This window comes from Lissotriton vulgaris, chromosome 1_1 (genome assembly GCF_964263255.1).
Source record: "Lissotriton vulgaris chromosome 1_1, aLisVul1.2, whole genome shotgun sequence".
In the NCBI taxonomy this organism is placed as follows: Eukaryota; Metazoa; Chordata; class Amphibia; order Caudata; family Salamandridae; genus Lissotriton; species Lissotriton vulgaris.
Genome location: NC_141685.1, coordinates 2029284986 through 2029311123, shown reverse-complemented (window position 1 = coordinate 2029311123; position 26138 = coordinate 2029284986). Strand labels below are relative to the sequence as shown.

Here is a 26138-nt window from a genome sequence, read left to right as displayed (position 1 = left end):
CTCTAATACTCTCTACTATTCTCTCTCTGCTACTCACTCTCTACTACTCACTCTCTACTACTCACTCTCTACTACTCGCTCTCTACTACTCACTCTTTACTACTCTCTTCTACTCACTCTCTACTGTTCTCTACTACTCACTCTACAACTTACTCTCTACTACTCTCTACTACTCACTCTCTACTACTCACTCTCTGCTACCTCCTCTACTGCTCTCTACAACTCTCTACTACTCACTCTCTACTCTCTATTACTCACTCTCTACTCTCTATTACTCACTCTCTACTCTCTAACTCTCTACCTCTCTCTACTTCTCTCTCTACTAGTCTCTACCTCTCTACCTCTACACCTCTACCCCTCTCTACACGCACACATACACACATATATATATGCATATATATGCATATGCATTTTTATATATATATATATATATGTATGTGTGTATATATACATACATATATAAACATATATAATCTGCATATCTATATAAATACAAATATAAATGTGTGCATACATATACATATATGCATACATATGATTGTTATTTACATGAAAGTTTGAAAAACACTAATAAAAGCAAAGCTAAAAAGCCACCTCATTACAAACAGAATGGCTTTAACTTAAACGACGGCGAGATCTATTGCATTTTCAATACTTGTTTACTTTGGTTCCATCAAGAAGGCATTCAGATGTGCCACACATTTGCCTATAAATTCTGAATGTTAGCACGCTAGTTGCTTATTAGATCACTGTAGTAAAGCTACTGCTCACCAGGAAAGTCTGCTGCTGGAAGTGCATGTTTCAGTCTGCATGTCAGAATTTTTGAATGAAATAGAGGAGGATTTGAGAAGTCACTCAAAATGTGCCCTAATTTTTCTTTCTGAAGCACTAATCATACTTTCTATGGCAAAATGAACCTCCTCATTTAGTTCCTTTTTAAATTAAATGTTTTCAGACTTACCACTTCATTCCAATCAAGATGGCTTCTGGTGTGCCATACTTTTGTCATAAGTAAGGCTGTTAGCGCTCTAGTTGTTCTTTAGAACACTCTGGGACATTCTGTCATTGGGCTATACTTGGGCTACATCTGGGTGATATTTGGGCTACATTTGGGCTCTTTTGTCTCTGGTGGCCATCTTGGGAGACTCATGTCAGAATTTTTTAATGAAATAGAAGAGGATTTGAGAAGTCACTCAAAATGTGCCCTAATTTTTCTTTCTGCAGCACTAATCATACTTTCTATGGCAAAATATACGTTTTAAGAGTTACTACTTTATTCCAATCAAGATGGCTTCAAGTGTGCCATACCTTTGTAATAAGTAGGACTGTTACCGCTCTAGTTGTTCTTTAGAACACTCTGGGAAGCTGCAGTAGAACACAAAGGAATCAACTGACAGTCTCTGTCCTTGTTGGATGTACATGTTTTACTGAGAATGTCAGACTTCATTCTCACATGACTGAGAAAGATAATGTGAATTTACAGAAAATATGCTTTCAGTTTAGCTTATAGATCCCCTTCCAAACCACTGTGGGAAAAGCATGAGATAATAGTTTTCTTTCAAACATGATTCATGATATCCCAGCAGAAGACTTTTTCACATGGTAAAATCACCTTAGAACACACCACAATTCCTAAAATGAGTATGGTACCATCAGCAAATGATTTATAATGTAATGTAACTAAAGTCCTAAAACCTTCTATTAACTGCAATGCTTTTTAATGAGGTGCTATCATGCATTTTGGTCCCAAGATGGCTGCCAACACTTCTTGGATGAAGTGCTGACAGCCAATCAGATCTCACGATGAGATGTGTGGTTAGGCTCGCCCAGATATATATATATATATATAATTTTCTTTTGATTTTCTCAGGAACTACTGGAGGGATTTACACCATTTAACCAAAAGCAGGATCTGTGTACCAGACCCTACCATTTTCCCAAATTTTGTGTAATTCCATTCAGCTGTTCGGGCTGTAGCCGTGTCTAATCGTCCTATGGAAATTAACTTGGGGAAAACACGTTTTGGGATCCCCCTTTTTTCTCGGCCCCGGCTTGATGAATCTTCCCGAGACTTTCAGGGAAGGAGCGGAGCGGAGCGGGACATCGTCTTTGAGAAATTCGCGAAGATTCAACAACCGGCTAAAGTTATTCCCAATAGAATGTTGCGGATTTCCTATGGAAACTAGGTCCTAACTATAACTACCTACTGGCGACCGCCAGTAGGTAATATATATATATATATATATATATATATATATATATATATATATATATATATATATATATTATCCATCAAAAATTGCTCTAAAGCATGAGGCGCCCACACAACATGCTTCATATTCCTTTATTGTTGGCAGACTGCACAAGATTCCATCGTGTCACAATATCTAGCATTGCCTTCACGATAACACACTTCGCCAAACATGTTTCGGGCTCACATAGCCCTTGCTCACTGACTGAGGCAAATGGAGTCGAGCATCAAGGTTTTTTCACGCACCTGCATGTTTTAAATGTTCCGCCCAGTGGGCCTGTGCAACAACTGCATCTTGGTAGATTGAGTTCTACCGTTCATTATAGTCACGGTCCATGATGCCATCCTCCCATGCATTACTTACATAAAAATCGTGTCACTTTTTATGTCTTTGCAAACAGGACATGTCGTACTTACAGCGCGCTCTTCTCCAGCTCTGAAGATTCCACTTTATAGGCAGTGGGGCTGAAGCATGTCGTGTGGGCGCCTCATGCTTTGGAGCAATTTTTTTCCCATGTTAATTTCGATTGGAAACTTTAGACAAAGCTACAGCCCGAACTGCTGCAATGGAATTCCACTAAGTTTGGCAAGAAAGGTAGCCCTTGGTTCAGAAAGAGCCATTTTTGTTCAATGATGTAAATCCGTTCAGTAGTTGCTGAGAAATTAGAAAAAAGATTCGATATCTGGGGCAGCGGTGGGTTCGCAAACCCTCCAGAGCACAGGCTTCAATGTTATGGGCTGCCAACACTCTTAACTAGAAAGTGTTGCAGCCACCTTGTGACTCAGTTGAACCGAGTCACAAAACAGTAAAACAAAGATAAAAAAACAAGATACGGGGCAGGCTAGAAACACCCTGACCCCATCGGCCTGCTCAGGGGGTCCCATAAAGACACCCAGGGCCAGAAAAAACCTTTTTTTTAAAAAAAAAAAAAGAAAGAAAAGTAGGCAGAATTTGCACTGGGGTCGCAAATCCCGCCAAATTCCTTTTTTAAATGAAGCGCAGGCTTTATTTTAATGAGGCCCCTGGTGGGCCAGGTCCCGGGGGCATTGTGAAAAAAGAAAAAATAATAGCGGGGGTCCCGGGAACCGCCACCTCTCCAGGGCCTATTTTAGAAAATAATGCATAATGGAGATTTATTGATGACATCTGTATGATATGGAAGCGTACAGTGGAGTCAGCTAGAGATTTTGTTAATTCAATTAATAGCAATAAATTCAACCTACAATTCACAGCTGATATCAGTAAAACTAGTATCCAATTCTTAGATGTCGAGATTTACATTGATAATCATGAAATTCAAACTAGAATGCATCGAAAGGCAACAGCAGGTAACTCAATACTGCATGCCAGTAGCCCGCACCCAGGTCACCTAATGCACAAGTTACTTACCTTTGGTAACGATATATCTGTAAGAAACAGTAGTTAATGTTAGATTCCTTACCTTAGAATATCTCCAGGCGTCAGACTGGATCCGGAAAGTTTTGCGTAGCAGTACCCTTGCGTGTCGGTGGGCGTCGTCTGCGGCTCCGCGTCCGTCGTCTGCGTCGTTGGTGCCGGGATGACGTCGCCGGCGTACTTAGACGCCGCCTCGCGCGCTGACGTTAGTTCTTATACATAGCTTTTCCGTGCCAGAAACGCAGAGCCATGAAAAAAAACAACACTGGTCCCATGAAACTAGGGCCCTGAAAGGGATGTCCTTAACCCTAGATATCGGTCCGCAGAACAGGGAGTATGGGTAGGGCGGTAAGGAATCTAACACTAACTACTGTTTCTTACAGATGTCTCGTTACCGAAGGTAAGTGACTTGTGCATCTGAAAGAAACAGGTTAGTGTTCGATTCCTTACCTTAGAATAGATACCCCAGCAATACCAACCCCGGTGGTGGGTCTGCGAACCAATGATCACACCAGAAAGTCGGGGAGAACTGAACGGCCAAAGAAGCCATCTCTCCGGACTTGGCATTCTAGGCAGTAGTGTCTAGCGAACGTGTGCAGCGAGGCCCACGTAGCTGCCTGACAGATGTCCTGCAAGTGGACTCCCCGACCCAGGGCAGTAGTTTCCACCATGGCCCGAGTGGAGTGGGCACGCAGCCCCACCGGAGGCTCCTTCTTAGTCAGAGAATAACAGGCCTTGATGCACAAAACAAGTAGCCTTTGATAGTGCCCGGAGCAAAACCCTGCAGGGCAAGAGAAAGAAGAAAGAGGAGAACCTCTGAAAGAGGGGTAAAAAGGGGATCCACAGCCTTTGCTGTGCACCATGCCACAAATCTGTTCCACCTGCAGGCGTATACCGGTTTCGTGGAGGGATGCCTGGGTGCCAGAATGACATCACAGATTTCAGGAGGTAAGTCAAATGGCCTCAACTGCCGCCGCTCAATCTCCACGAATGGAGGTGGAGGCTGGACAGGTTCGGGTGGAGGACCGTCCCCTGCTGCTGCGACAGAAGGTCCTCCTGAAGAGGCAGACGAATCGGGGGACCGACTGACATGCAGAGTAGCTCGGGATACCAGTATCTTCATGCCCAGCCCGGAGCCACAAGGATGACTTGGGCCCGGTCTCGCCTGATCTACTTCAGTACTCTGGGCAGAAGTGGTATAGGCGGAAAGGCGTACAATAGACCACAACTCCACTCGCGAGTGCCGCCTTGGAAATTCCAACGCGCAGAACTGATGGCATTGCGTGTTCTCGTCTGTGGGGAATAGATCTAACCAAGGCTCACCCCACTGCCAAAAAAGACCTTGCACCACGTTCGAGTTCAGACGCCATTCGTGATCCATCATGCACCGACGGCTGAGTTTGTTCGCCCTGGCGTTCAGGTAACCTGCCAGGTGTTGAACCACCAGGGTGACGCCCTGGAGTTCCAGCCATTGCCAGAGGCACAGAGCTTCCTGGCAAAGGGTCCACGACCCCAATCCATCCTGTTGGTTGCAGTACCACATGGAGATGGTGTTGTCCGTGAACACCTGCACCACACTTCCCCGGGCAGAGGGATGAAATGCCTTCAGTGCAAGCCGAATTGTCCACAGCTCCAGAAGGTTGATGTGGAGCCGGGACTCCGACGGAGACCAGAGGCCTCTGATCTCCGCCTCTCCCATGTGCCCCCCCCAGCCCAGGAGGGACGCATCCGTCACAACCATGTGCTCAGGTTGGGGTAGGGAGAGGGATCTGCCGGTGACCCAATCACGGTCCGTGAGCCACCACTGCAACTGCCTTGCAGTGCCCTCCGAGATCAGGATGTGGTCGGACAGGTTTCTGTGATGCTGGGCCCACTGAAACTTCAGGTCCCGCTGCAGAGCCCGCATCCGCCACCTGGCGTGATGTACCAGAAGGATTCAGGAGGCCATCAGCCCTATAAGCTGCAGCGTCAACCTGACTGAGACCCGGGATAAAGGCTGAAAGATCGGAATCAGAGCCTGAATATCCCGAACCCCCTGTTCGGGAGGATAAACCCGAAACTGCGCCACATACAGAACAGCTCCAATGAGGAGGAGCTTTTGCGAGGGAAACAGGTGTGACTTCAGCACATTGATAGAAAACCCCAGCAAGTGCAGGAGATCGGCCGTAGTCAGGAGGTGGCTGACGACTGTCTGGGGCGAGCCCGCCTTCAACAACCAGTCGTCGAGATAGGGGAAGACTGACACCCCTAATCTGCGCAGATGAGCTGCGATCACTGCCATCACTTTCATGAACACCTGTGGGGCGCTGGTAAGGCCAAAGGAGAGCACAATGAACTGAAAGTGCTTGTGGCCTACCGTGAACCGCAGGTAACGCCGGTGGGCCGGCAGGACGTGGATGTGAAAATATGCGTCCTGCAAGTCCAACTCTTTTTATTTTTGCGTGTTCGCGGGTGTTTGCGGGGTGCTTTGCGTGTTTGCGGGTGTTCGTGGGGCGCTTTGCGTGTTCGCAGGTTTTTTTTTTTGCCTGGTTAATCACTGCCACCCTCTCGTTTTTTATGCCCTTCTGCCCTCTGTGCCACTCGTTTCTGTGCCCTTCTGCCCTCTGCCCCACTCATTTTTTGTCCCCTTCTGCCCTCTGTCCCACTTTTGTGGCCTTCTGCCCTCAGCCCCACTTAGAATGGCGCCGGCAAGCTGCCAGCGCCATTCTAAAATAGCTACAAAGAGCTTCAACAGGAAGCACTAATAGATAAAGTAAAGCAAGTGCTCGAGTTGAAGCTCAAATTAAGTTACACAATCATTAATAACCCCAAGTTTGGGGTGATTAATGATTGTGTAACTGAATTTGAGCTTCAACTTGAGCACCTGCTTTACTTTATCTATTAGAGCTTCCTGTTGAAGCTGACTTTTATAACTATTTTGAATGGCTCTGGCAGCTTGCCGGCGCCATTCTAAAAGAGTTACAAAAGTCAGCTTGAACTTTTGACCCAATCCGTTCCGCTCGCGGATTTTGCGGGAAATTCGCGAATCTCGCGGATTGCGAATTTACCAAAAATCCGCGAGCGGAACGGATTTTCCGCCCATGCTGCCCAGGGCAGCTAAGACCTGAGATAAAGTCAGCATCTTGAACTTCTCCTTCCGGAGGAAGCCGTTGACGTTCCGTAAGTCCAAGATAGGGCGTAGGCTTTCTTTGCCCTTCTTGGGAACCAGAAAGTAGTGGGAATAGCAACCACGACCTACTTCTGATCCAGGAACGCGCTTGATGGCCCCCTTGGCCAAGAGGGCCGATACTTCCTCTTGCAGAAGTTGCAAGTGATCCCCCGACACGCGGTGGTACTGCGGTGGCATGGCTGGAGGGGTCGCCTGGAAGGGGAGGGAGTAGCCCCTTTGGACAATTTGCAGCACCAACCTGTCCGATGTGATGTTGCACCAGTGGAGGAGGTGATGGCGGACCCTGCCCTCCACTGGCGTCAAATGGGTCTGAAAGCTCGGACTAGGAAGGCTTTGAGGCAGATGCTGCGGGGGTGAATGTAGGCTGGCCTCGCCGTTGTCCCCTGGCACCGCCACGGCGGATACAACGTCTGCCGCCGCACTGGATGTTAGACTGTGGCCCGTCGCTTCCAGGACGTGAAGAGGCACCCCTTCCTTGGCCACGAAAGGAGCAAAAGGCAGAAGATTGCTGACACTGACCCGACAGGCCCAAGGACTTAGCCGTAGCCCTGAAGTCCTTGAAGCGTTCACGCGCATGATCTGCCTTGCCACCAAAGAGGTGGCTGCCATCGAACGGCATGTCCATGAGGGTGTTCTGGACATCAGCCGAGAAGTTGGCAGACCTCAGCCAGGCATGGCGGCGAACAGCCACCGTCATTGACATCGCCCTGCCCAGCGAGTCAGTGGTATCCAACCCACATCGAATGGAGTACAGCGCTGCGTCTCGTCCCTCAAGGGATTGAGCGAGTTCACCTGGGTCCCCTCCAGGCACTCCGGAAGCACGGCCGCAACCGTATCCCACAGAGAGTGGGTGTAACGGCACAAAAGGCAAGCGGTGTTGACTGACCGGGACCTCAAACTGAGGGAGGAAAACAGTTTCTTGCCAAACTGTTCATACCTTTTGGATTCCTGATCTGGAGGGGCAGTCGGGAATGTGGACTGGGAAGTAGAGGCCTGGATAACCAGGCTCTCGGGTGGGGTGGGTGGACAAAAAGCTAGGGTCGCCCGAAGCCGGGCGGTGGCGCCTGGCGTCATTCCTATCTACAGGGGAAACTGTAGCGGGCCTGGACCAGGCGCCCAACAGGACGACCGTGAGAGGCCTTATTAAACGGCAGCAGAGGCTCCGGAGAGCCTGCCTGCGGTTTAAGGACCTCAGTGAGGATGTTAAACCTCACAGTCGTGACGGGGAGCTCAAGAGCCAAGGCCTTGGCTGCCCTCATCAGCACCACACTATAAGCAGCCCCCTCCTCCGTAGCCACGGTAGGAGGGGAGACAAAGTCAGTGTCAGGCGAAGTGTCGAGACCACTGGCTTCCCCTAGCTCATCCGTCCAGTCCTGAAATGACTGACACGCCCATGTCAGAGGGTCCTCAGACCCCTCCCAGTCACCCTTGCCCTCCATCTCCTGAAAATCAGGTGCAAAGGATGGAGCCGGATCATAGAAGAATTGCTCTTCTGCCGGCGTCGAATGCCTCGTCGTGCGACGCCGGTCCGATGTTGAATCTGGACCGAGGGAAGGACTAGGGACGGGGCCGTCCGGGGACGGCGTCGGGGTGACACCCTAGGGGTCGACGCCTGCTGGGTCGTAAGGTCGACCAGCAGCGACCCAGATCCGGAACCGGATCCAGCGGGGTCCTCCGGTGCCGGGACCGAAGTCGCCGACGGCGCTGGGGCCAAAGCACCAGGCCTGCTTTTGCTCCCAGCCTGGACCGCGGGGCCCGAAGGCGCTGCAGAACCCGATGGAGGAAAGAGCAACCTCATGGCCATGAAAACTGCATTGATCTCCTCTGGCCAGGGACCGGCGGGTATGAAGCAGGCCGCGACGCCTGCGGCGGAGCCACGTGGGCGGTGTCGCCCAAACCCCTGGCCACATCGCGCGAGCTGGAAGAGCGATGTTGCCTCTTCGACTTCTTGTGCCTCTTACCTGAGGACTTGGAGCCAGACGATTGGTGACAACTCGGCGAGCTTCGACGACTGTGGCCCCGCGACCGGTCCCTCGACCCCCTCCTGGACCGGGACCGTGAGCAGCGCGGGCCGACTGCCGGATCTCGAGGCGCTTACGGGACCGCTCCCGCTTGCCTTCGAGGTCAGGGCCCGGCAGTCGGGGCACGACTTGTCGTCGTGGTCGGCCCCAAGGCAATAGAGGCACCGGCGGGGGGATCAGTAACCGACATCAGTCGGTTGCAATCGGTACAGGGCTTGAACCCGGGCATCCCTACCGCCACCAAGAGTTGTAAAGAATCGAAAAGTGATCAAAAAGGATAGGAAAAGTTTAGTCAAAAAATGACTGAGTACTACTTTTTCCAGATCTGCGCTTGCCGGCGTGGAAAAAAGAAGAACTGACGTCAATGCGCGAGGGCGGTGTCTAAGTACTCCGACGTCATCCCGGCGCCAACAACGCCGACGACAGATGCGGAGCCGCAGACGACGCCTACCGACGAGCAAGGGTACTGCTACGCAAAACTTTCCAGATCCAGTCTGACGCCAGGGGATATTCTAAGGTATGGAATCTAACACTAACCTGTTTCTTTCAGAAAAAAAGTATTCCATTTGGTGAATTTCTAAGAATGCGCAGGATTTGGAGTTCAGAGAGTGACTTGGACATCTGTCAGACTGAGGCGCATCAAAGATTCCTGGCTAGAGGTTACAGTACACAAGACTTAAAATAGGCTAGAAGCAAGGCTAACTGTCACTCTAGAGAGGAGTACTTGAAAACCACCAGCTATCGTAGTACTAAGAGAGTGGGTAATGCTAGCTTAGATCTTTGTACCCCCCTGGAGCCAATTAGATTGATCACCACCTATACCACAGAGGAGAAAAAGGTCAGGGGGCTCATCAATAAACACTGGCCGATTTTGAAGACTGACATCACCGAAGCACAGGTGCTACCATTGCAGCCCTCCATTACTTTTAGAAGAGGACCCTCGATGAGAGACACTCTAGTGAAATTCAGCCCAGGGGTGATAAGCAATAAAAATTGGCTTCCCAGCAAGACTGGATTCTATAAATATATTTCATGCAGACCGTGTAAATTTGGTGTGAACACCACAGAATATCATTCTGTATTTCAGCCCAATCCTATTAAAATTCGAGGGTTATACACATGTCGTACAGACTATGTTGTATATGTGCTTGAATGCACTTGCAGAATGAAGTATGTTGGTAGTACCACACTGCAAGCTTATAATCTCATTCTACAGCAGTTAAGGGCAATAGTGAATTCCGACGATAACTACCCAGTAGCTCGTCATTTTAAGCTTGTACACAACAAAAACTTTAATGACTTGAGCTATTTTATCATTGACTCTGTTCCTAGGAATATAAGGGTTGGCAAAAGAGAGAAACATCTAAGGCAGTTGGAGTCTAAATACATTTTGCTGCTAAATATGAGAATCCCCAATGGGCTGAATACGGGGGAAGATCTACATAACTTTTTGTAAACTTACTGTGTTTTAATATCCTTAGATGCAGTTAAAACAATTGGGTTGGATTGTTCATTTAATAATGAAGAGGATGAAATTTATGGAATGAAGGATAATCTTTCGCACAAGTGCAGTGATACTAATAATTTTAATATAAGTATATTTATGCACTGTAGTCTTTGGTTGGATACTAATAGTTTTTAGTCTTATGAATACGTACACTCAATGTGCAATGTGTACCTAAGATCTGTGGGATATTGAGGATTTCAGATACTGTTTGTTTAATGAGATATTCTATAAACAATTGCACTTGCACTTTATTTTTAAGGGTATAATTCAAAACGAGCTATTTATGACTATTTATCTCTTGTAGTTTTTCTATTTTTAACTTAATTTTTTTATCCTGGAATCTTTTTATATGACTTTTAATATCATGTTTTTCGAAGATAATGTTGCACTATATTTTGCACTTCAGGGAGGTTGTTTTTGCACTTGCACTTTTAAGGAGTTAATTGCGATTACTGGCAAGTACTGATTCAGTGAACTTGGGCTTAAGAATGTGATAGCGCCATCATCAATGGCCACTTGGCCCATATTATAAATTAGATCCTTATTAACTCTGTACTTTGAACAGTTTTAATGAGGTTGTTTTTTCTGTGGAGCTTTTATCTAAAAATCAGTAGCGGTCGGCAGTAGGTGTTTCTATAGGGCGGTGACGTGGGCAGGAGGAGGGGCAGGGTGGGGGGAAATAATGTATGGATTACGGAGTTTTACAGGTAAGTAAACATTTAAATACATAAAACGAATTTCGTTGCGCGCACTGCATCACATTTGGTGATGCAGTGTGCGCAACGAAATTCGTTTTATGTATTTAAATGTTTACTTACCTGTAAAACTCCGTAATCCATACATTATTTCCCCCCACCCTGCCCCTCCTCCTGCCCACGTCACCGCCCTATAGAAACACCTACTGCCGACCGCTACTGCTAAAAATAGTACATTGTTTTAAGACATACTTCTGTTTCTAACATGTATTCACGATTTATGAATTTTTGATCTGACCCAGGATACCAGTTGTTTTACTGAAGTATTTCTTCTTTCTCTATTTGTAACGTGATTTAGCCCGACCAGGAAGTCACACTATATATGTAATGCACTATTTCCGGGGTGTCATGTGATCAAAGCTGCTGCCACACAGCAGAAACGCATCATGCTGGCAAATGAGAAAAAGAATTAAGCACTGAATAATTGAATTTGAAAGCGCACTATTGTGGTCTGTACCCGAGGTCAACGGAGGTTCAGGACTCACGGTGAGCTGCAATGTTGGTGGAATACGGCCGTTTTCCACCATTACAGACCCTCCCTTTGTTTTCTGGACTGGCTTGTTCGGCGGTCGACTTCGCAGCAGCGAATAGTAAGCTAACCCGGAAGGAGTACATTAGCAGCTAGTCCCCCGCAGGAGTAAACGGAAGAGCACGTTTGGCAGCCGATACAAAGATATGCTGGGAGAACCCAGCAGGAGTCAGAGGACGCCCGCGGGATATCCTGGAAGTCTTTGGGGTAAGCGGACATTGCTCGTATTTGTCCAGAAGTTAAGCAGGTGAAAGGATTGTGCTGAGACAAGCAAGACAGTCGCAGCCTGACCACAGCGATATCTTGAGTGCTGATATTATTCTTTTATCAAACTCATCATGGCAATGTCAGCGGAGACACTCCCAAATTGAGAAACAATAGCGGATGCTTTGTTTCAGAATTTAACCAATGTGAATGTGAGCAATCAAACTACTAACACTGACAGCTATTCATTAACCGACCTAAAGACAATGTTGAAAAGACTACAAAAACTCTCACCCACGGAAGTACTAAAATGGTGGGGAAAATGCTCCCTGGAGAAATACAAGGAAGTGGGTCGTGTGCCACGGGGGTTGAGGGTTCTCATAGCTCCATCATTTGAGAACCCCAACCCCTTAATGTTAAAGGAATGGGCGTCTAACAACCTTGAGGTGTCAATGAATATGATTTGCATCCTAATCAAGTATGCTGAAATTGACCGCGTTGAAATCTTAAAGGAAATAGAACAACTGGTCTGTGATTTAGATCGGCATGAAAATAAAGAATTCATTAGGAAATATAGGGAAGAAATTGAATTGCTTTTGGCAAAATATGAGGAAACCATAGAAACAATATAAATTTGCACGTGACAAGCATGATTATGAAACAGGCAGAATTTTCATGTTTTCCCGCAATATGACATTGTGAAGAGACAAGCACTAGCACCAAAAGATCCTGCAGTCACTGAATGTGGCGCTTTCAATGTTGCACTATCTGATATAGAGATGAGCTCAGCACCGTAGACCGTGGGTCCTTAAAAGGCTCAAGTGCGGCATATGCTTTATCTTTTATGAGACGGGAGCCATCAAAGGTCATGTCTATAAGATTAGCCTGGATATCCCCTGAAAATGCAGAGGTCCTCAGCTAGGCATGGAGTCGTATGGCCACTGTCAAGGAACTTGCTCTACCTAGTGAGTTGGTAATTCCCAAGCCACAGCAGATGGCATACTTCTCTGAATCTTTCTCGTCTGAAATAGCTTGGGAGAGCAGAAGCCGGTCCTTCTCAGAGACTCTGGGCAGCACTTGCGAAACCGTACCCCATATTGAATGGGAATAACAGCCCAAAAGGCATGTAGTGTTCACCGACCTCAATTCTGGACTGGTGGAAGAGAACATTTTCTACCCAAAGCTTTCCAGTCTTTTGGATTCCCTGTCCGGGGATGCGGAAGAGAACACACTATGGGAAGTGGAAGCATAAAACTTTGTGGGGTGGGGTGGATGGTGAGGAAAGCTGGGTCGCCTGGTGCAGGGCGATAGTAGCAGGCAATTGTTCTGTTCACAGGAGCCCATGTGCTGGTTTTGGACCAGATGACCAGAAGAATGTCTGTCAAGGCCTCATCGAAAGGCAGCAAGGGTTCCAAGGTGGAGACACCAGGCTTCAGGACCTCTTTCAAGATGTTATTCTTAACTGCCACTGTAGGAAGCTGCAGGTCCAAGACCTCCGCAGCCCTACCCACCACAATTGAGAATGGTGCCCCCTCCTCCATAACCAGGTTAGGGGGAGACAGCATGCCAGAATCTGGGGATGTCTCCAGGCCACTCACATCACCCAGTTCCTCATACAAGTCCATATTCTGAGGTTGGGGGATTTCCAAGGGATTTTCCTCCCCCTCCCAAGCCTCTTTATCCATTACTAACCCTTCAGTTTAGGGCAGGTGGTTAAACAGCATCGAGTTGTATGGCTCTGTAGACTTCAGTCTAAGCGTCGGTGGATGCCCGACCGGCTCCTTGTTATCCGGAATGAAGATTGGGGAGGCGCCACCGTTGGGTGCTGGATATGCCGAGGACCTCAGCACTGGACACAGTGCCGGGGAAAGTAGCTGAGAACCGACTGGTGCTAGCCTTGACCTGGGAACGGGTCCAGTAGGAGGCCGTCGAGCCAGAGCCCAAGGTGCGGAACCCACTGGGACTCCTTCATCTGAGCCTGCGGGACCGAAGGCGTGCCGGCAGGGTCAGGTCACCTATATATAGTGCACATGGCGTCATAAAATTCCTTCAGTTGGGCAGCAGGCGCTCCCATCCCTGGAAAAGGAGGAAAACGGGGAGCTGACCCAGACTCCCGCTCTGCGGAGCAGTGCCTCGAATGCAGAGCTTCATTGTCTCGCCACGTCATGGACAGGTCAAAGACAAAGCACGCTGCGCCTTCTTGTGCTTTTTGTAGTGCCTCTTACCTGAGCACGACAACTTAGAGGAAGAGGAATTCGATCCTCCAGACGTATCGACTGAGCCCTGGATCGGGAACAAGATTGATGAGGTGACCTCTGTGGTGCCGGGCCGCAATAAGCTTTAGGAAGCACTCCCTCAAAGGCTTCAGCGCCATGACCCGGCAATCGGAGCACGACTTCTTGTTGTGGTCGCGATCCAGAGACACACTAGGTGGGAGTCTGTGACCGACAGGGCTTGGTGACAGGTGCCACATGGCTTGAACCCTGAGGTATTTTGCTAGACATCCCTAGCACAGCAAAAGGAGTCTACAAAAAGTCGGAAAAAAAAACCTGTCACAAAATTAGGATCTGCGCTGGCTGGTGTGGAAAGAAAAGAACTTAGGTCAGTGTGCTGGATTGGCAGTTATATTGATGATGCAATCATTACGACGACAATGACCAAGACACTGATGACGTCACGCAGAATTGACAGGTACTATCTACCAGCGGGCAGGGGTACTGCTATCAAAAATCTTCTGGGTCGAGCCTGACTCCTGGAAGTTCAAAGTAAGGAACCTGCAGCTACATTTCTATATCAGATCATATTTCACATATAGTCCTACACTATTAAGGTCATCCCAAATTTGTTTGAAGTTTTTAAAATTTGGGGGAGTAGTAGAACTCATCTTGATCAGATATAGCGTAAAATCTAAAATAAGTTAGTCTCTTTAAAAATGACTGGAGATTTTTTGAAGACAGGACTAACAATCGTTGTTTTTAAGTTTGAACTAGCAGACCGTCCCGATGTTGTCCGGGAGCAAAAGGCTGCTTCTGGGCCCCCGCCCGCCGTGACTTTAAGGCTGCTTCAGTGCCTCCGCCCACCCCGACGTTAAGGCTGCTTCAGGTCCCCCGCCCGCCAAACCCACCCGCCCGACGTTAAGGGAGCTTCAGGGCCCCTGCCCACCCGACGTTGTCATTGTGTCTCCCGTTGCGCACCCGCGGGTGCTTGCTTCCTCCTGGTGCTCTGTCGGCAGCTTAGACATGGCTCCTGAGCTGCTTTGACAACAGAAAGTGTAGCGTATCCTCAGGATGTGGGTGGAAGTCAGGCCACTGAATTGCGTCACTCGGTAGACGGATGTACCCAACATAGCATGTAAGGCTTTTACTGCTGCAGGACCCGCAAAGAGGCATGAGCAGTTGGAGTCTTTCTTACCTGCTCCTGAGTTCACCACTCTTCCGCTCCTCGCCGGTCGTCACCGCTCCTCCCCGCTTGTCCGCCACTCCTCAACCCTCCTCCCCGCCTGTTCGCCGCTCCTCCCCACGCTCACGTCCCCCGCTCTTCCTCTTGCTCCTTTACGCCGCTCCTCCCCGTGCTCCTGATGTCAGCATGCACGTCGCGGCCGGCGCTTCTTCCAAGGGACTACTTTTTTTTATATTACATTTTTTAATAACTTATATTTGTTTTTTTTAATATAGCCTATGTCCATCTGCTTGCCCTGACGTTTTCAAAGATGTATTGGGTGTTTGGATTGGTGGTGTAGTTTTCGAGTTTACCTGGCTCAAAGGACACACTTCTCTCTTTATAATAGTAGTATAGATAAGACATCGGTGATTATTTGTTATGATATAACGGTGAGGCACTATAAGTGAAGGCAGGTCAAATAATCAAGTCAAGATTATGTTATCTTAGTCGATTTTTAAGGATAAGTACTTGAAGTTGAAAAGTCATTGGAGAATATGCATTATAGTTTTACAGATGACTGAATAGAGACTACTGGGCCCTGTATCTTACTCCCTATTTCATTTAATTTCATTAATTTTTTTCCATTTTCAGTTATGTTTCTTGTTATAAGATCAATTATGTTGTTCGTATATGTTTTTAATTTAGTGAAGGGTTGTTGTAGGGTCCAGATATGTGTAATATGCATATGAATTTGTTGAAATTAAAACTTTTATACAAATATGTAGAAATGAAATAAAACATATATGTTTAGCTATAGTCCCTGGTGATTTATACATCAAAAGTGAATAGTTTTAATACCATTATTACATTTGAGTAATGTGATGTGTTTCCAGGCATCCAGGTAGGTGGTTGTAATGATAAATTTGTTCAAGATCTATGTGAGGGCTGATTTGATGGGGATCAGACCTTCGATGAAAACATGGTGAGGGCAGGGGTCAGAGGGTGTTCAGGAGAGTATCTACTGCATGGTCATTGCGGTTTCTTGAGTGGCGATCGTGGGCCAAGTAGTCAGGGTGGTCCTCTTTGGGGGCTGTGAGGGTGGAATGGTCCACTTAGGGCTTGAAGTTTTCGTAGATTCTGGTGATCTTGTTAGTGGAGAATAAGGACAGCTGGGTGCAGAGGTCCTGAGAGGGGCTGCAATGGTGGAGCTTGCTGCTGGAGAGGTGAAGTCTTTGACTATGGCAAATTTTTCCTTAGTGCTTTTTCGATGAAGTTGGGAGAGCGGAGCATTTGGTGGCTCAAATTTGCTGAAGGTACCATTTGAGGGCAAATTTGTAGGTGCTGTTGTTAGTGTCGTTCTGAGTTTGCCTCCCTCTATGTTCCAGTTGCTTGCAGTGGCATTTGGTGGGCCTGAGCTCTTCTATGTACCAGCTTGCGAAGGGGGTGATCCAGGCATTCAACTTCAAGATGGATTTAGGGAGGTTGCTGTTGTGCCAAGGCCAGTTGTGTAGGAGTTTGGAAGGCCACAATACTTCTGAGATCTTGTTCCAGTTCTGTTGTGAAGATTTAGATGTGGTGTTTTAGCAGTGATGTGGGATGGGTATTCTAAAGTTGATGAGGATGTGGTTGAACCAGTCAACTGTTATGAGCTTATCTACTGTGATGTTACTGAAGATGGGGTCCAGTAGGTGTCCTGCAGCGTGTGTGAGGCCTTCCCCTCAATGGGTGAGTCTGAGATTGGGCGAGCCCTTGAATAGATTGGTCGTGTTGGGGTTGATGAGATCCCCAGGTAGTAGTTGAGTTCACCAAGGAGGTTGAAGGTGATGGAGTCGAGGATCAGAGGGGCAACAAAGGCCTCAATGGCACTGCTGATGTCTGGTGTATTGTCCGAAGGACGGTGCACGAAGATTCCACTCAGGGTGTAGTTGATGGTGATGAGGAGTTTGAAGGATATATATATATATATATATATATATATATATATATATATATATATATATAATATATAATATATCAATGTTCCTGTTCACCACTCCACGGTGAAATAGACCAGGTAAGGACCTCTTAAACGTGACTTCTTCAAAATAGGCAGAAAAAAGCAGCAAAGACTCTCTCCAGTGAAAGTAAGGTGTTTATTTCACACAGATGAAATAAAAAAGAGACATGGTGTCATCCATTACGCTTTTCACTCCCAAAAGGAGCTTGTTCACAATATATATATATTTATAATACCCCCATGTCATCAATGCACTGCAGGAACTTACTGTATCCAGCACCAACTGTGCATGGCTGTGCCCAGCAAGTACTGAGGATGGTCATACTCTGCACTCTTGTCCCTAATAAGGAAGCCTTCAATACTGTCTAGAGGGCACTTGGTACAGTAGATACTGTGAATGTCTACGATCTGGGAAAACTGGACGAGGGCATACTCTGTACCCAATATTTTTCCTCTACACTGCGACAATCTGAAAAAAAAGGTAATAGGTACTAGCCTGGTCGTACTATTTTGACTATTTCAAACACTTGAAATGCAACTTGACATTTGAAGAAGAAACACATATTTATTATATTTAGATCTATCGGAGGTACATAACTTTTTCTTCTTGGACATGCTGAAAACTGCACATATTTCCTCAATGACTAGGACAGCCGATCCAACTCTACTGATTTGATTTGCAAGGAAATGCCAAAGGGAACACGAGTCACTACCAGTGACTTCCATTCGAAAAGTATAGGTCTGGCCCACATCAGTGCAAACAATGTGTTATTTCAACTTACAAAAATACAGAACATTTTTAATTTATATCTTTTTTATTCAAAACAGTTTAGTCAGTTACCCGGTGCGGTTGAAAGACTCACCTTCTTGTTAATGCTTACGTATCGGTCCGAATCTACTTCTGGAAAGATGTTAACCCCGGCACGCCTCATTGCACTCCTAAGAGCAAAGGGGCTCATCCATTTCCTCAAAACTTGTGAAAGCTTCACGCCTTCGACGTTAGAAAGCGAGGCCAGCCTGCATTGGTTATCCTGATGGGGCGGGAAAAACACACAAGGGTTTTACACCTGCATAAGACACAGAAAGTTCTGGAAATGTTTAAGATGTCTCCAGGACATTTTACAAACGTACCCACAGGCATGAAGTAGTAAAATGTTTATGTAATAGTTTGCTGTGGCATTCAAACAGTAATCACAAGATGTTCCCAAGTACACTCAGAAAAACTAAACATTGTTTTAAGCTTTCAAAACTGCAGGCCATTGTCTGTATTAAAAGTGTGCTCATTTACCTATATACGTATGTTGTATTTATATACACCAAATCTAGGCGAAGGGCAAAGCACGCTGGCCAACGTCCTTCTCCGTTTATACAGAGACAAAGGCACAGATTAAGTTCACCAGTGACTGAAGGGTTAGATGGCCTCTAAAGAGGGGAAGTGCACTTTTAACTCCGCCATTGAGTCGTGACCTTAAACACAGTGATTCTTCAGCTCTTCCCTAAATTGGAGTGGGGATGGGATCGTCCTGACAGGTAGAGATGTGGTTCCAGATCCTGGCTGTATAAACGGAGAAAGGCTTGCTTCTCCTTTTTTGCACTTTAACGTCTCAATTAAGAGGGGAAGAAAAACTCGTTAAGGACGACATTTTGAAATACAAAGGGGTTCTCTGTAGCCCCACAGAAAGCCAAATACAACACAAGGATTTCATTTTGAAACAAAAAGCTTAAATCCTTGCTGTTGATATCGAGAGACTAAAATGTCAAACTGAATTGCAAAGCTTGGAAAGGAAAACATAGTAAGCAGACTGTTTAAGTCGCTCTTCCGGTTCCAAGCTCTTTACACATTCTTAGTAAAGTGAATCATTTGATATCTACCATCGTTTTTTTGCACAGGTTCAGAGCTGATTTGCATATAGCCAGTGTCTAACCCAGGGTGGTGTGGAGTGCAAAAAACGATGGATTTAGGCCCAGATCCTTGTACTGGGGTGAATGTATGACATTGTTCTACATTCTGTCCATCAATGGTGTTTTTTACAATTTTCACCCCGAGTGTGCTGGGTATACTCAGACGTGAGTCCCAGGCTCTCCACACCACTGCCACTGGAGTCAAGCTATCCAGGCTGATGAAGGCTGATAGCCAGAAACCGGTCCTTGGATGCTTGATTCCGGTCTGGGAAAGACATGGCTTGGTAGTTCGGACTGGACTGTTCCCATGAGGCACAGGGTCAGAGCTGATTTGCATATAGCCAGTGTCTAACCCAGGGTGGTGTGGAGTGCAAAAAAACGATGGATTTAGGCCCAGATCCTTGTACTGGGGTGAATGTATGACATTGTTCTACATTCTGTCCATCAACTGTGTTTTTGGCAAGGTTATACATGCCAGCACAGTGGCCCTGGTACACAAGTAATAATATTAGTAATAAGTCTCCCCAGATGATTTATCACTCAAAAATCAGCTTTAAATATATTTTGGAAATGCAGCCCTTTTTCTTAAAACATCAGCTTATGAATTCTGAACATACATGCATCTTCGTATTTAAAAGTCAATTTTGGCAAACATATATTAATTCAATCAAGCAAAAGGTTCCAATTTAGTAGGCTGGATGCACACTGGAAAGCTACTTGAAGCCTGGTCTAAAGCGTGCCTGGTGCACTGACACCTGAGAAGAATCCATACTTGGATCAGATAATCTGGGAGACTTCCTAATATGCTTATATGTTTTAAATCAAATGCATACATCTAATGTTTTATTCCAAAAATGCAAGTGTATGTTTCATTTCATGGGGACATGCTGTGGGAAGATTCTTGGAGGGGAACAAGGATGTAAGATTTTTCATGTCTTTGTGTTTCTTAATGGCAAATGTGCCATTATCTGTTCACGCTCTGTCATCTGATGCATTAATCTAAAGGTCAACGTTTTTATTTTTTATGGCTATTGCTTTGTATTGAGTGTTTTTACAGTTGGTGTAAGCCTGTTTAATTACATTATATGTGCAGTATTGGACACACTGATATAATTATATATTTGATTATACTGGTTATCTTTTTATGTGCCCTAATTCCTACTAAGAGACAAATCTTTTAGAATTTGGAAAAAGATGATACCAAAAGCAATTCCCTGGTGCATGGCGACAGAGTGAGACGTGAGGTCTCGTCTCTCCATCCTGACCTGATAGAATCTCCCGCGCCGTCTCTCTACAACGCCTCGTGAAGTGAAGCATTCAGCAGACAGAGGCACGGAGAAACGTTGCAACCAACAAAGAAGGGAGCGGAGACGCCTGGGAAAACAGAAAAGCATGGCAGATGACGAGCGGCCTACGGTGAGGAGTGCTGCAGCGGAACCTTGCTGGGCGGAAACGCGTAGCACAGAAAGCGCTGCTGGAGCCTGTAACCCATCGGCAGAGGCCATTGTCAAGCGGCCCAAGGTGAGGTGGGGACAACAACCACGGGGCCCCTGTGAGGCTCAAAATCAAGGACTCACGGGTGAGAGTCCCATGCATTGAAGAGAGGGCAGGCCTGGGCTCTATGGCGGTGACACGCACCCAGGCCCTTAAGTGGTGAAGGAGGCTGACAACGAGGGACCTGGTGCAAGCGGTCCGGCATTAGGGCCTGCCATATATAGACATGGGAGAAGAGAGATGACATGAGGGGCTGGAATGGTCCATAGAGATGGACGGAAGCCCGAGATATAGTGCCGCCATATCGACAGACCCCGAGCACCGTGCAGGCAACAACGAGAAATTGGGGCCTGAAAGGGGCGAAAGCGATAGACCTGGTCCACCAGAGGCAGTGAGCTGAGCACATATAGGTAGCCCGAGTCTGATTTGCTCAAAGAAGTGGGGCCCCACATGATCGGGCCATAGAAATGCAGATAAACCTATGAGTTAGCTGAGGGCCCAGCGGTGGCCCACTCACCATAGGAGGCAGCGCCGTCCTGCACGAGACTCACAACCAACGCCCTACCTGCATGACCTAGATGGAAGATTGATAGAAGCGGACCTGAGCCATAAAGCGCGGTGTGAGACAGAAAGGAGCATAGGCATGAGGAGGACAAACAGATGACGGAATCGACCAGCCCTGGTGCCATTAAGGAAGTGTCTGTATGGGGAGGCGGAAGTACAATAGGAAGACCTCCAGCCCTCTCACAGAGCTACAGGAGACTGGCCGAGACACCTAAGAACAGCCTGGAGGCTGGGGCTATTGGCATTACTGAGACAAAAGGAGTGTCAGGACATACCGAGCTCCCCTTGAAGCAAAAGAATCAACAATCTTGCCAGGGCCAAGGGGAGCTAGGCAAAATTCTGGCCTTGTGAGTGGAGCAATCAAGATGTGGCACTGTGGGTAGGGTTCAGGTGTCCTAGTCAGGATGTTGTCTGCGAGAACCAAGAAGGTGGCTCATTTAAAGACTTGCTACTCAAACATTCGGGCTCCCAGGACAGCGACTCTCAGACGACCTTGAGCAGGGTGACCTCGTCAACCTGGAGGCCCCGGTCATGCACCAGTATTTGGAGGGCCTGTTTTTAGGCTTAAGAGAGGATCTCTTAGCTGTGAAGCGAGACCTGGCCAATGAACTTCAGTCAGTGCGCAAAGAGGTGATGGGCATTGGAGATCGAGTCGACCCCATGGAAGGAAACCAAACCTTCATGGCCAAAGAGATAGAGAAAATGCAACAAGGAATAATCTGCCTAAAGGTTCAACACCTAAATCCTACAAACACACACAGAGGACCCAGAAAATTGCTCCAGACGCAACAATATCTGCATACTGGGAGCCACAAGAGAGGCAGAAGTTGGTGACAACGAGGCATATATGTCACAGAACTATTTGCCCAAATATTAGGAGACACCCCATTCCTCGCTATCTACTTGGACAGGACACATGAGGTCAGCTGCTAGGGACCCGGAGCGCCGCGATCCCTAGATATCCTGACCTACGTTCACAACTGCACTCTGAAAGAACGCATCCTGAAGAAAGCAAGAGACACAGCATCAGTGACATTCAAGGGCAAGACCCTTTATCTGTTTCAGGATTTGGCGGACTCCAGACTTCAGAAGCAGAGCGAGTTGTCCAGAGTAACAAACTACTTGCAGGAAAAGAAAGTGGCTTACTATTGAGGACATTCTTTTCATCTTGATTTTCCATTGGCAGGACCAACTTCACCAGATCCGCTCCATGTCTGCGGCAAGCACATTGATCCAGATAGAAGCTCTGGATAAACCACGCCGGGAGGAGGAACTGGCCACACCTGGAGCAAATAACTGCTGGAGGTGGTGAAGGGTCCCCTTGAACGGAGGGTGTCCGGCTCCGACCAAGCAACCATGGCATTAGAAAGAAAGGCCCTGCTAGACAAACTGGCGGAGGATACTGCCTCCAACGGTCGTGCTTGAAGTGATGGGGCTCAAGTCTAAAGCTGGGCGGTGTGGCGGGGAGGGACGGGGAGACTGGGATTCCAATTGACACAGACTATCCAGGAAGTAGTAGATATAAATTACAGCGCCTTGGTTAGCAGAGTCCATACAGATCTGATGAGGTGGCGAGTCTGTACCCTGTCGTGGCGCAGAAGGATTGCGGCCTAAAGATGTCGGTCCTTCCTAGGATTTTGTATACATTCATGATGCTACCGCGCAGGCCCCCAACTGGGATACTTCTGTTTCTGCAAAAAGCTCTGCAAAATTACGTATGGGGGCAGCCGGTTCCATATGCGCCGCAAGCTTACTTGGCAGACACCTGCGCCCAGGGGGCTGGGTATTCCATGCATTTTATGATTCTTCCAGGCAGCACAGATCAGATTCCTGGTGAAGAAGTCGCACCCGGAATAAGAGAAAAGCTGGGCAGAACATTCCTATGGAAGATTCCCTTTCTGAGCAGGTCACATCGCTCCCCCAATATTTACCTCTCCGCGATAACGAACCCCACCCATAGAGTCTGGGATGCTGTGGCCAGAAGAGACCGCTTACCCGATTGTAGAGAGCCCAGATTTTTCCCTAGGGCTAAATGCACTGGCCTTTCGGGAATGGGTGAAGCCAGGGTGTAGATCTATAGGTCATTTCTTAGATCTAGACGGCCCTATACGCTTTACTGTCCTAAGGAAAGATACTGATTTACCAGAGGAAGAGAGAGTTCAATACTGTCAGATTAGGTATTGGCTGATGCAGCCCGAGATGAGACAGGCAGCCCAGCGCCACCTGACAAATTTGGAGAAGTGGCTATTAAGCACAGAATCAGTTAAGCATCTGGTATGGGACCTATATACATTGCTATCAGATAAGAACTTCTGTAACCAGATCTGTGGCCCAGTTGAGGTAGTAGCGGGAACTGGGGCGAGAGCTTTCCATTCTGGAGTGGGAGTACATCTTTTATCGAGCTAGGTACACAGCTACCAATGCAGCCAGTACAGAGATGGCGACAAAGATTACCAGCTACTGGTATTTAACACAGGCCCGCATACACAGAGCGAATCAACAGCAAAGTGAAAAGCGCTGGAGATGTAATGACGGCCTTGGGACACTTGTGCACATCTTGTGGGAATGGCCTAAGCTTGCTAAATTTTGGGAGGAAATCTGGATAGAGATTGACCAGCATTTAAATTCCCAACTCACCCTGTTTCAGGCCTATGTGCTGTTGGACCTCCCTAATCCGCTGACCTATCCCCTTAAAGCTAGGAGAGGTAGGCACATGGCACTGGCGTTAGGGGCGGCGCATAAAACTATCTGGCCCTTTGGGGAACTGACAGGTCCCAATCCGATTGGGATGGCTCTACCGCATTTGGCACCTCCTAGGGATGGAGAGACTTACAATGACGCTGAAACTACAAAAGGAAGACTTCAGGAAGGCGTTTATCTCTCTCCTGTCACAGGAATTCGCAGAACTCACTTGCCCTAGGTATCTAAAGCTGCTGTACCCGACTAATCCACAACCTTGACTCAACGAAGGAGACCCCCAAGAACACAAGGGCTAAAGGTAAAATAGAGACACAAGTAAATATGAGCACCCAGGGTGGGAGGGTTGGCGTGGGAAGGGGTTGGTGGGAGTTGTATGTCTTTATGCCAAATATGCAAGGTGCTAACAGTACTGACGTTTCCTGAATGTTGATGCTACGTCAGAGATTACAATGCTCAAAAATCTGATTTGCGATGCAACAAATAAAACAGCAACGTTGCTGCACTTTCACTGCTTGTGTTTCTGGACAGAAATTGCTCACGATCACCTAGGTTGCTGCTACCCCTATTCCGGAAGTTAACTCTGACTCATTGAAGCCCACATTTTGGTATTACTATTCAAAATAATTACGTTAGTAAATGCAACATATTTATGAACAATTTATTAATACATAACTAATTAATACTGGATTGTTATTATCCAAATATATATATATATATATATATATATATATATATATATATATATTTATTTATATGTATATATCAAGGATCACAAGCAAACAACAGCTAGCCAGGGCAACATTCTGGATTCCAAAGGATACAAAGAGTCACAAAGAAATAAAATATCCAAGAGAGAAGTGACTCAAACAGATAGATTCACCAAAGATCAAAAATATATTTCCACGACAGTGTTTCAGCTTCCGCCTTCCTCAGGTAGTACAAGAAGGTTTGCTCAGTGGCTGCACAGATGACACAGCTGAATTTTCAAAAAGCATCATGAGTGAAGATTCCGTTTGGAATGTGGAATCAATGCAGTCCTGAGAGTTCTTGAGATATCAGTTAATGGAATCTTTACTCCTGATGCTTTTTGAAAAAATAGCTGTGTCACCCGTGCAGCCACTGAGCAAACCATCTTGTACAACCTGAGGAAGGCAGAAGCTAAAACGTTGTAGTGGAAATATATTTTTGTTCTTTGGTGAATCTATCTGTTTGAGTCACTTCTTTCTTTGATCACTTTACAATCTTTAATGTTTGTGTATTTTAAGATGGGTTTGCATAGAAAGAAAATATAGTATTTGCAACTATAAATTATCCGTAATCTGTGTTTTTTTCATTATATATTAAAGGTGTGTATGTTTTAATAAAAATGTGCTTCAAATCGCAGTGTTCAGTGTCATTGATTGGAGTGTCATAAAGTGGAGTGTAGTACAGTGAAGTGTTGTAGAGTCTAGTGTCATAGAGTGGAGTATTGTAGAGTGGAATATACTGGAGTAGAGTGGAGTGGAATGACATAGCCTACAGTGGAGTAACATGTTATACAGTGGAGTATTGTGTTGTAACTTGGATTGAAGTATTGTAGAGTGGAATGGTGTGTTGTACAGTTTTAGTCGTGTGTCATACAGTAGAGCTGAGTGTTGTACAATGTAGTATTGTCGACTGGAGTGTCTTGGGATGGAATATGGTGGAGAGAAGTGATATCAAGCAGAGTGTAGCAGTGTGTTGTAGAGTGTAGTGGCAAAAAGTGGAGTTCAGTGAAGTCGAGTGTCATATAGTTAAGTGTTGTTAAGTGCAGTGTCGTGCAGTAGAGTGGCAGAAAGTCTCGTACAGTGTAGTGTTGTACAGTGGAGTATCATCAATTGGGAGAACACTGTGCATGGTAGAGTAGCGAGTTATAGTTTGTGTTGTCTGGTAAGCGAGCTGAAAAGAGCATGTAACAAGGTCCGCTACTTATAATAATTTGAAGGTTATCTCAAGTAACTATAACTTGTAAGCTAAAGTAACTATAATTTGTGACCCCACCATACACAGTGTACAACAATGAAGGTATTTCAGTTGTGACCAGGGCCGGGCTGGCCGTAGCGGGCACCGGGCAATCCCCCGGTGCGCCGCACGGGTGGGGGCCAGTTTTGGGCCCCTGGGGGCCATTTTTGTTACAGGGCCGTTTTCGCGGCTTAGCTGCAAAATCGTCCCTGTAACAAAATAGGGCGAAACCCGGCCCTGGCAAAGAGCTCGGCCGCACCCCCAAACCCCGGGGGGGGAGAGGGAGGGG

At 46.8% G+C, this 26138-nt stretch overlaps 1 protein-coding gene across 1 annotated transcript in view; it reads right to left on the bottom strand.

The window, feature by feature from the left end:
- The window catches only part of DNAI7 (dynein axonemal intermediate chain 7), a 562546-nt gene that overhangs the window by 139039 nt on the left and 397369 nt on the right, over positions 1 to 26138 (bottom strand). The window contains exon 13 of the mRNA XM_086920321.1: positions 18073 to 18240. Coding sequence (XP_086776447.1) covers positions 18073 to 18240 — 168 coding nt within the window. The remainder of the gene's footprint in view (positions 1 to 18072; positions 18241 to 26138) is intronic.